This window comes from Limanda limanda, chromosome 9 (genome assembly GCF_963576545.1).
Source record: "Limanda limanda chromosome 9, fLimLim1.1, whole genome shotgun sequence".
NCBI classification, from domain to species: Eukaryota; Metazoa; Chordata; class Actinopteri; order Pleuronectiformes; family Pleuronectidae; genus Limanda; species Limanda limanda.
In genome coordinates this window covers 16,418,277-16,429,832 of record NC_083644.1, presented here as the reverse complement: position 1 = coordinate 16,429,832, position 11,556 = coordinate 16,418,277, and the positions used below count along the sequence as shown (strand labels likewise).

General features: G+C 39.7%; 1 protein-coding gene across 1 annotated transcript; it reads left to right on the top strand.

Annotated features, from left to right (window-relative positions):
* The first annotated feature begins 4,510 nt into the window (after positions 1-4,510).
* Positions 4,511-10,274, top strand: gclm (glutamate-cysteine ligase, modifier subunit). Its single transcript, XM_061077939.1, has 7 exons — positions 4,511-4,867; positions 6,383-6,445; positions 7,684-7,768; positions 8,102-8,158; positions 8,240-8,442; positions 8,571-8,685; positions 8,972-10,274. The coding sequence occupies exons 1-7, from the start codon at positions 4,730-4,732 to the stop codon at positions 9,139-9,141; spliced, it is 831 nt and encodes a 276-aa protein (XP_060933922.1). The 5' UTR covers positions 4,511-4,729; the 3' UTR covers positions 9,142-10,274.
* Positions 10,275-11,556: the final 1,282 nt, after the last annotated feature.

Sequence of the window (11,556 nt, the reverse complement as noted above, 5' to 3'; positions counted from 1 at the left end):
CTTGTCTTTGGAGATGTTCCTGTGGACTGTGGAGCTCAGAGGAGAGAAGTCAGCCTTTCTCCTCAGAGGAAGACTGCAGCTTATTGACGTGCTTCATCCAGTGGTGGGAAGTAACGAAGTAGAAATACTGTTACTGTACTAAAGTAGATTTTTCACATATCTGTACTTTACTTGAGTATTTATTTTCCTGACGACTTTTTTACTTTTACTCGCTACATTTGAGCACAAATATCTGTACTTTCTACTTCTTACATTCTCAAAACTGGCTCGTTACTTGAGCAGCGGAGGTTGGCGGAATGGCACCTTTACGCATGGCGCACCTCTCTCTCGCTCTCTCGCTCCTGCAGTCTTTATTATTAGGGCCCGAGCACTGACAGGCACTGACAGACGTGAGGCCCTATTGAAATTGTAAGGGTTATTATTCAGGCAAATGAATTGGCGTTTTGAGGGCTTTTATTAGGTGATTTTTTTGAAGGTATTCCTTTTTCGATTCACATTTGTTTTCCCTTTCCTGTTTCGTGTCAACATCTGCACATAAATACATAACTCGAAGCAAGTGGTTAACTTGTCTTAAAGAAAATATTGGAAGTAGTTGGTTTAAGCAAAAACTGTTGGCAAATAGACTATCACTTCACTTTGCCGTCCCTACAGGCAAGAGACCCTAGGTGTATTGTCACTCTGCTGGAAACAACTGCAAACATAAACGCAGGCCCATTCAGTGAAGATAGTCTAATGATAAATAAACAGGCTTACATGTAGATGCATGGACAAGCTGGCGGGCAGATATACAGAATATATCAATATTTGGTGACTTTATTTTGAATATAATATATTCAAAATAAAGTCACCAAAATACTGTAACTAATTTGCATCTTAAGATATTCAATTGGATGTATTTTGTAGATGTAATTTAGCATTCAAAAAAACATTGGTCTTCAATTATTTATTTCCTTGTTCAGTCTGAAATTTGGCAGCAAAACCAGACTGTGTCCAGTGTTTTTTCTTCTCTGTACTAGCACTGTCCAGGCTGTTAACAAAAGAGAAACTATCTTATTTTGTGTGCCTAGTTTCCCTTTGCTGAGTTAGCATAAGGGGCATTGTGTATCACTCCTGCTACTGATGAAAGGTCCATGTTTAGTTATATTTACAGACTTGTTTAGTGGTTATACTTTGGTCTATTAGTGTTCTTAGGTAGACTCAACAGGCACTTGTTTTTTCTGTTGTATTGATTCTTTGTTGTCTCTGGAAGTTCAGATGCACTTGTCCAATACTATTTTAACCTCAGCATCTCAGGTTAAAAATTTGTAAAATTATACATTATATGTATATTGTTGTTATAATTTTTCAGTCAGTTGAAATAAATCCTGAAGAGAACAATTTTGGGTTGTTTTGTGTCTGTATAGGCCTACTATAAAAAGCACTTAGCAATTTTAATTTTGGTACTTGTACTTTTACTTTTGATACTTAAGTACAATTCAATACCAGATACTTCTGATACTGCTGCTGGTTCTGCTGCAGCAACTGTGTCATGAAGCAAACGGTCATCTCCAGGATGTCTGCTTTCTCCAGCTTGGAGTCTGGCTGCTGGTTGAGGAACTCTGGATGGAGAGAGACTCACAGAGCTCTGTGTGGATCTGGGAAAGTGGTGACCCTTTAGAAAGCAGATCTGCTGCCTGTTGCTGATCAATGGCTTTGACTGAGAACACGCTCGTCAGCACACGTGTCAAACCAGAGACTCTTCATCAATAGAATCTCTATGGTGAAGTTGAACACAATCTCAAAACTGTGTTTGTGCACTCACTCAGTTCGATTAACATTAGATTCAATAGCGCATCTAAAAAAGAAACATGTAAAACACAGTAAATTAGCTCTGTGGTATAATTCCAAGACACATGAGTTAAAACAAGTATCAAGACAACTAGAAAGGAAGTGGTGCTCCAGCAACAGTGTTGAAAATCTCCTAGACTGGAAGAGTAGTGTTAAAGACTATAAAAAGACTCTCCACAAAGCAAGAGCTGCCTACTATTACAAACTAATAGAAGAGAATAAAAACAACCCCAGGTTTCTCTTCAGCACTGTAGCCAGGCTGACAGAGAGTCACACCTCCACCGAACCCAGTATTCCTCGATCCCTAAATAACAATATCTTTATGATCTTTTTAATGATAAAATTCGATCTATTAGAAATAAAATCAACCATCTCCTGCCCTCAATTGGCACTAAGACGCTACCAACCACAGAGATCTCAGAAACGGCTGAGAATCCTACTCATTATTTAGACAGCTTCTCTCTCATCACCAGAGATCAGTTTACCAAAACAATCACAGGTTCTAAACCAACAACCTGTATCTTAGATCCCATTCCTACAAAATTACTTAAAGAAATTCTGTCCCTAATTAATAGTTTGTTGCTGAACACAATCAATCTGTCATTATCATCAGGATATGTACCATAGTCCTTTAAAATAGCAGTAATAGTCAAACCCCTTCTCAAAAAACCCACCCTAGACCCAGAGGTTTTAGCCAATTACAGACCAATATCTAATTTCCCCTTCCTGTCTAAAATCTTAGAAAAAATTGTAGCCAAACAGCTGTGTGAGTTTCGCCAGGAAAATAATATATATGAAGATTTTCAGTCTGAGGCTTCGGGCTCTGAGGGGGAGACATGGATTAGTGAAACAAAAATTGTGGGCTGCTATGACTGTATTTATGTTTGTTTATATTTTATTTCATTTATAGATATGGAAACTTTAATCAACAAAGGTAAAAACAGTAAAAACACAAATTACTTTAGAACAAATCACATTGTTCTTACTGATCAGGAACTAAAATCAAAAGGTCACAAGGAACTGTGACATTAAGTTTAAACTATTACAGTAAAATAATAAACATATTGATCTTAAAACAGATCAGTTTTCAACAATCACATGAAGTGATGGAGATTCCAATACGACGAAATATCCAATTCAGGACAATGAAGATTATGATCAATATGATCAAAACTATTTAAGAGGAAACAATGTTACTGTTAAATTCAATGTTACAAACACATGACGCACTACGGAGAACAAATGTATCACAAGGAAACTGTAATAAAAGCAAAACCTCTTTTTCACTGAAGTGGCTCCATGCACGGGAGCACTGTTATTCTGAAACAAGAAAAAGTCCATCTGAAAACAAATTTAAAAAAACATCACATGTCAGTGTCTTGTCATCATTTAATTCATTGTTGATTGTGTAATTATATTATTGAATATAAACCATTTGATGAATTTCAATAATGTTATTTTGCTTAAAAAATAGAAATCGAAGTTAAATGAGTGTAGGAGAGTTAATTATTATATTCATACACTAGAACTTATCTGTAGAAATCAATTGATGTATTGATATAACCCACATAAACAATGTCCTGTTAAAGTTTTTTTTTTTGTCTGTTGTGCATTTAAATTGTCATCAACCCTACAACTCACTCAAAGTGATTCAAGCGGGTTCTCACATCTACTTCTGCAGACTCGATACAAGGGGGCCAGGTGCAGAAACTCTAGACCTGCAGGAACTGCAGCAGTTACCTCGTTCTTGCTGATCTTGCCTCGTGAGAACTCTGCAATTAACTGCAGTTACTGCAGTAGAAACTAGGATGAGGAAAACAGCGGACAGTTAGGCTTAAAACTTTGAATATGGAATGTCGGGTCTTACAGACACTTGGATGACACCACACGAGCAGTATGGAGGGATTTCAGATTTTTTGTTGTTATATATTTACGTTCGATGAAGTGGTCACTATTTATTTCAATTCTATTGGATTTGGCTGCAACACTGTTTACTTCTGAAGTGTTTTGTTGACTCAAACACTTCACCCACCCCTCTATCGGCATAGTGGTGAGTAGAGAATGAGTGAAGTTTCATTTTTACGTGAACCATCCCTTTAACCCTAGAACACTAACGTCGGTTGTTTTTTAGTTGTAAATGATGCAGGGAGACTGTGCCTTCACCTGACATGTCCCAGGGACGGCTGGACCGAAGAACAAGTTCCCAGCTCTATTATTTTTTTTTTAGGAATTTTTCTTCAACGACCCCCTAATTTTTCACTAATTTTAGAGCCTTTTCATAGGGTCCCCCCATGATACCTTTTTTTCGTTTTATTAGATGTTGCATCGGGGAATATCAAAGTAGAGTACTTCAAATTGCCATGTATTGTTGTACATTAATATTTTTTAATGAGAAGTATTTTTTATCGGGTATATTATATCGGGTAAAATGTACCCTACGTTAGTTTTGGTGTATCTCATTTTACATTAGTGTTCTAGGGTTAAGGGCTTGTTGCGTGAATGTAGGCAGCTTAACAAAAACTATTAGAAAACCCTACATCACCACCTAGCGGTCGGAGCAGAGCCTGTCCCAGCACAGGGATCCAGTCCGTGGATTGGAAGCAGCCCTGTCTCGTTTCCTGGCGCAGTCCATTCCTCCAGGATTCGTCCCCTTGTCTTGCGGGACACCCCCCCACAGAACAGCGGCTGTAGAGCAGCAGCCGCCTTGGGTCACTCAACGCTCCTGCAAGTCATCCTGACTCCAGTAATTCTTAAACAGTTGTGTGTGTGTTTGTTGTGTGTTGAGTGTGTTCCTTCATCACTCAGCGGCTCGGCGGCGCAGTGACAGCACCTGTCTGAGCTCGGCTCCACCAGCGGACACCGGTTTAGCAACTCGGGCACAGCTAGCAGCAGCCAGAACCACATGGACCCTCCAAACACCGACAACACCACCGGGGCGAAGATGTGGATGGACCACGCCAAGACCCTGCGGCTCCACACCGGGAACCTGGTGAACCGCAGCCGGCTGAAGAAGAAGTGCCCGGGCTCCCCCAGCGAGGAGGTGAGCTCCCGGTCCACATATCAACATGTCTGGGTTGAGTGCAGCTTCCTCACCGTAGTAGCTTATTAGCTTAGCCTGCTGGGCAACGTCCGGCTGAATGTCTAACCAGCTTTTATTTGTGTTAGCCGAAATTAGCCTGTTAGCCACGTTTGGGTCGTTTACAAAGAGACACTTTTGAAACAGGTGCTACTTGTGGAGGCTCCTGTTTAAGGAAGTGTGTGTTGAATGTTTGCTGTTAACTCTGAACTCGGCACATCACCTGCAGACAGGTGCTTCTGTTACTCTCTCTAAATTAATTTCTAACCAGAACAGATGGCATCACCAGATTCAATAAACTGTTATCTAAATCTATTGAAGGTCACAGGTTTAGCACAATTCAAAGCAGATACCGACTTAGATTTATACCTTTTCTCTCTTGGATCCTAATTTGACCTTCACATTGCTTGTTTCTGTCCAGCTCACTATCTAAACATCAAACATAGAAAAGTAGTACCTCTACTCTCCAAGGAGCTGGGGCTCAACACCCTTCCACCAAATTTCGTGGTAATCCATCCTATAGATTTTGTGTGAACAGTAGTAGAGAACAGCTGTTAAGCGCTGACACACTTCCTGCAGGGTCAGATAACTCAAACAGTGGCTGGTCTCTGTCAATTTAAAACCTGAAATACGTTTACCTTGTTTCTTTTAAACATCAGACAGGAAATACCTGCTCAGGCAACAATTTACTTGTGTAGAGAATCACCGACTTGAGAATAAAGCCAAGAGGGGAAATGGAAATGCAATAGAAGTCCAATAATTAGACTTGCAACACTATCAGACTACTTTTGGTTTTACTACATAACAGCCTCCTGAATTTTACAGTTTTCCTGCTGCAAATTAAAACTATAGGGTTGGAGCCCACATGTAAAAACTGAGCTGCCAAAACAAGGAGATCAAAAACATAATTTCCATTCTTAGAATTAAAATGTAGAAGGCCTGGATTCTTCAGTCATGATGACACACATCAGATAGGATTCTGTAGATACTGTTCACACACTCGTCCAAGTTGTAATTTTCCACTGGCGAGCGTAGCTTTTTCTAAACAAACTTGTCGGCCAAGGTCTGCTGTCCGAAGTTAATTAAAACCAAGTTTTATGGTAATAGCACTATATTGTGAAATCAGTAGTTTTAAACCTTCACACTACCTTCTTAAAACCATCTTGAGTTGTCCAGTGACCTAATCACTTGCATGATGTTAGCGTGAGACTCTGCCCTATCTCTACTATCCATCCATCCTATGTGATATCAGCACAGCATCAGAGCGGAAGTTTTTAAACTATGTTCAGCCCCATTCTCTCATTGTTACAAGGGTTGTCCAGCTGTTGTCGTCATTTAAATCACACAGCAGCTCTCCAGATGTGAGTGTGGATTCTGCTGAGAATAAAAAGCCTTAAGCTTCAACTTAGTTCCTCGGATCCTTTCTTAAAACTCCCCATGTAAATCTAACCCTCTGCTCTTTCCTATTTGCTATTTCAGCTTCAAGACTGCATTCAAGCTACACTGAGGGACTGGTTTTCCACCACAAAGCCGTCAAGTGAGGTGGGGTGACACTTAGAGTTTTCACAGCGCACAATTGTTGCGCTGCTGGTCTCTCATTGGGAAAGTTGAGACCTTTTATCAACCAGTTTTACTTGCATTTCATGATTTGCTGTGAAAAGATCACACACTAGTATTTGAACCCAGCTACTATGCTCTGGGGCGGTAGAATTCCAGTGCTTGAAAAAATAAAACGAGTGTATGGATGGACTTCAAAGGCGTCCTCTTGGCTCAGTGAAAAGACGCTGTCACCATGAATGTTCATGCAGCGCTGCCTGCTAAAGGCTCCATTCCAAGCGTGCGTCTGCTTGTTGGGTTGGGCGCTGGGTGGGGTGGGGGCTCAAAAACTTTGCCCTAGAGTTTTTGTCTATTAACTGTGATGTGATTTCTGCAAAGAGTCCCTATGGGATAATTTGCTTTCATCAAAGTTTTCTGAAAAGCCTGAAGTCATTATTAAAAAGGCTGCAGGACCCACTGCAGTGACCCACCATTTCTGCTGAACTCACCCCGGCTGCAGCTAGTTTTGCGAGGCTCAGCTAATCTGCCTTTTATGACCACACCCATTGGAATCAAATGGGGATGGTTTAAAAGAGGTGAACTGGGGGTCAAAAATACTTGCAAAAACAAAGCTTGTAGAAACGTCCTTTACTTGTGGAGCAGTGATTCCTCAAGTTGTGTTTGCTGCATATCTTTTAGAACAACACTTTGAAAATGCTGTGTAACATGTTTATATCATAAAGCTCAACGTTTGTTGTGCTTGTGCTCTGTTGTTCTAAACACCTGTCAAACCAACAACACATTATGTTAATGTCATGTAAATTCAACATAATGGACTCAAGTCTAAAATAAGCTCACATAAGTCACAAAGGTCTTTTCACTGACACGTAACACACTTCCATTTTACACACAACATGGTACAGGTGTGAACTTCTTTCAGATTAAATAATATTCACAACAGCACTGTCACACACTTTCACATTTTCAATAAAGGGCAATTTCAATTTTGAAGGGCAACGCAAAATTATTGAGCACGTATATCACTTTGGTAATGTGTCTGATGTCAGATTGTTGTGATGACGATGCTTCTCACAGCTGGTTTCAGCCGAAAACAACTGCATCGACATTTAGTAACACAATGATGTTTGAATAGAAAAGTCAGCGCTTTTACAGACAGAAGCGTGTAATCTTTCATATTTCACAAAATTAGTATTAGTCTCTAAAGTGCTTTTCATTTCATGCAGAACTTCACAGATACACTGGACTGCTCCATTCCCCAGCCCACAGACGCCATCACACCTGAGGAGAGGGAGGAGGTGAAGGTTTCAGGTCTGTACTTCTGCTCTGTCGTCTGCTAGAGCAGCTTTCAATCTATTAGCTGTCACATTCAGTCGGCTTTCATGAACATGTTCAGGTTACTTCAGTCATTTTTAATAAGTGAGAAAGTTGGTATAAGTTGTTTATAATGGTCTACATTCATTATTTATAATTTATAATAGAGTTAATTCAGAAAAAGGTACCCGCTTCAAATAATTAGTTAAAAAGATCCTCTTTTTTGGCTAAAAAAAAATGCATACATTATTAAGTAAGTAAAAAGTAGAACCAATGATTTATTAAGTCCTACAGTATGTGATGGACAACATGTTTGCCTTGTTTTTTCAGTCAAGCTGTTCCTGTGTGAGTCACTTCAGTCGTCCATCAGAGATGCAGTGGAGATGGGTGAGTTTTTTTTTTAATCTCATGAGCAAAACTTTGATTTGGTCTCTATGTACTTAAGCTGTGTTTGTCTCTCCCTCATAGCCTGCCAGACTCTGGCAGTGTCCCAGCTTGACTCTGTTATCATAGCGCCACCTGGGCCCCTGGAGGGTGACGGTCAAACACTGGCTCACCTTCAGCCAGCCTGGGAGGAGCTGGAGACCCTGGTGACGAGCCAGAGGATCGCTGCCATTGGCACCTCTGACCTGGACAAAGATCTGCTGGAACAGCTTTACAACTGGTCGAAGGTCAGTGGGGATATTATACATGCGAGGCCTAATCCAGAGGAAACAGTGATGTTGATTCTTATATAAAGGTCAGAATGGCTGTTTTTTGTTTGTGAAACCAATCACTGACCATCTTTCCTCTGGAGCAGGTGAAGCCGAGCAGTAACCAGGTCAACCTGGCCTCCTGCTGTGTGATGCCTCCTGACCTCACAGCTTTTGCTAAAGAGTTTGACATCCAGCTGCTCACACACAGTGATCCCAAAGGTGAGAGATCATTCATTTCTTTTTGCCAGTGAGAAGAGTTTGTTTGATCTTCCCAAATTAGGCATGAGGTTCACAGATCGACTGAAGATGACACATTTATAAAAACTCCAGCTTTATCCCTTTATGCTTTATCACAAAGAGATGAGTTAATGCATTGTAGGTGGGGTGAACTGCAGCATTAGTGTATTTAATTTGTATGTGCTTTGCATAGTGTGAACAGCAGAGTTCACATGAACCTGTTTTAATTTAAACCGCTCATCTCTCTGCTTCGTGTTTCTGTCCTCAGAGCTGATGTCAGCAGCCACCTTCAAAGAGGCGTTGAAGGAGGGAACACAAGATCTGAACATCGCTGACTGGAGGCTGGAATGGGTCCTGCGTTACTCCATTATTGTCAAGAGCAGGGGCATCATCAAGTCTAAAGGCTACCTTGTCAGTGCAAGGAAGGCAAGCCCCTAGCACACCCACACCAGAGAAGACGACCAGGATGAAGCCATTTTCATTCACATTTTCATTCTCTCTCACACACACACACCAACACACACACAACATGCAGTAATGGCGCTGAAAACTGGATGCTGCTATTCAAAATGGGTCCTGAAGTCATTGATTTATCTTACAGATAAGGTTCCATCTTCGTCTTATATGATTTGTTCGGTTTAACAGATGCAGGTATCCATCACATCGTCTCAGTGAGATCAAAAATTGTAGCTGAATACGCGATATGAACCCCACCTTCAGTTTGGAGAGACAAGACTGTTAAACTCATGTTTCACCATGACCAGTACACTGATAGTATTTTACCACCACAGCAGAGGCTGCTCTAACTATGGGAAAATTACGGTTGATCCAAGATGAAGGTTCCCTGACCCTGTTCTCATGTGAAGTGCCTCAACTTTTTCTCCTTCTATCCTCCTACCTGCTTTGTCTCCACTGGGTCTGTGTGAATCGAGCTTTAAACATGTTGAGTCTGAATGAAAAGATTATGATTGAAAAGGCTAGAAATCTATTGTTTTTAGCAAAAAAAAATTCCAAACATTTTTAAAAGAATAAATGGAAAACTAATATAGTGTGAAAAAAGTTTTATATTTGTGCAGTTTTGGTTGTTACTGCTGTATATGACACCATTGCATTCCACAATTAAGAAAAACATGCACTTTCACATTTCAATACCCAAATATATATGAGCGGTTTATTTTATGATGCAGACTTTTAACTGGTTAAACGGCAACTGTAAAAGTATAACTTTAAACTGTTGTGTTTTCTAACCATGCAATATTTCTGACGATGCATTGAAATATATTCCTCCCCAACGCTCATGTGATTAATTTGAGGGTTGAAATTTCAGCACTGTTTTGAGATTGACAGAAATAGGCCGATGTCATCTATGTGTTGTTATTCTATCACTGGAAACTGTCGAACTCAGATGAGGTAGAATGTTCCCTCTGAGAAAGAAGTTATTGTTTACGAATCATGCTTGGTTTTTTCCAGACAGGGTCAGATCTCATGAAGACAAATTATCTGTTGCGCTGTAAACATATTTAATGCTCTCATATATCTGTATATCATGACCTGGCTTTATTAAAATTATGAAAAACACCTTTGTAATGTTGACACTGGTGTTTTTAATATAGTGGAAGGTGAGTGAGTGAGTGATGATGCAATAACTGTTAGGTGTCATAAAAACAATGTAACATAGTAAAACTGACCTTTCACATGTGTGTACTGCTGAGCCAACAGACTTTTAACCTGTTACACTGAGTTCATCAAGCTCATATTTCCTTTAACTGTAAAGATGAAAGCTGGTGATTAACCTGAGGAAACCGAATTGACGTTTTAATTACAGATGTGGTAGAAGTTGAATCGCAGTCACTGGCCTGCACCTCCATCTGCTGGAGACTCTATGTAGTGCACAGTGTCTTTCTAAACTCTTCTTTGCACATACATTCCGATGGAAATTTAGGCTTCAAGTAGCTTAAAACACAACAGAAGTATGTGTCTATGGAGGCTGTCCAAATAGTCGATACCATCAAAGGTGGTCCACGTTTCTCAACTTCCTCCCACTATGCAGAAATGATGCCAAAACATCCAGGATACGAACTCTTCCATCTTGCCCCATCGTACACTCGACCAATCAGGTCTCAGCTGTCAATCATGACATTTAACCCTGTTTTTATAGCATCAAATCGTTAGTAATTAAAACGAAATTTACCATGTGATAACAACCTGAAATGACAGAAACCAACCTTTTTTAATTTGGCCTATGTCCCATTCACTGACATGGATGAGGCGGCAGGATTAGATCAGGGTGTGACTTTCAGCTTCTCCTCCTTACATACAAGTCCCTGAATGGACTAGAGTTACACAGCTGACTCTCTAGTTAACTACGTTGCCTCTAGAACACTGAGGTAATCTGAATTAGAGGTTCCAATGCAGCCCAAAGAAAGTCAGAGATGCAGCTTTTATGAACTACTCTCCAAGTTGTGGAACAGACTGCTGCTAAATATCAGAGAACCTAATTAATGAAATGACTTTAAAGGAAAACTTGAAAAATGTATTTTTTTTTCTCCTGTGTTTTTTACCTCTTTCTTTCTTTTCTGTTAATATGCATTATTGTATTTCCTAAATAACTATATGCAGAACACATTTTTCCTTTTTTCATTTCCTTTGCTTTTAAATGTAATTTTAACATTTTCCTATACTACTTCAAATGTTTTTTCTCATAGGATTTACATTATTTAGAATTGAATTATTTCAACACGTTATTTTTTCTATCTATACTGTAAAGCACTTTGAGCTCGATTTATTCTAAAATAGTTGTTATAATTTATATTATTATTATTGTTGGAAATATAAGTGTATTTTAGGAACACA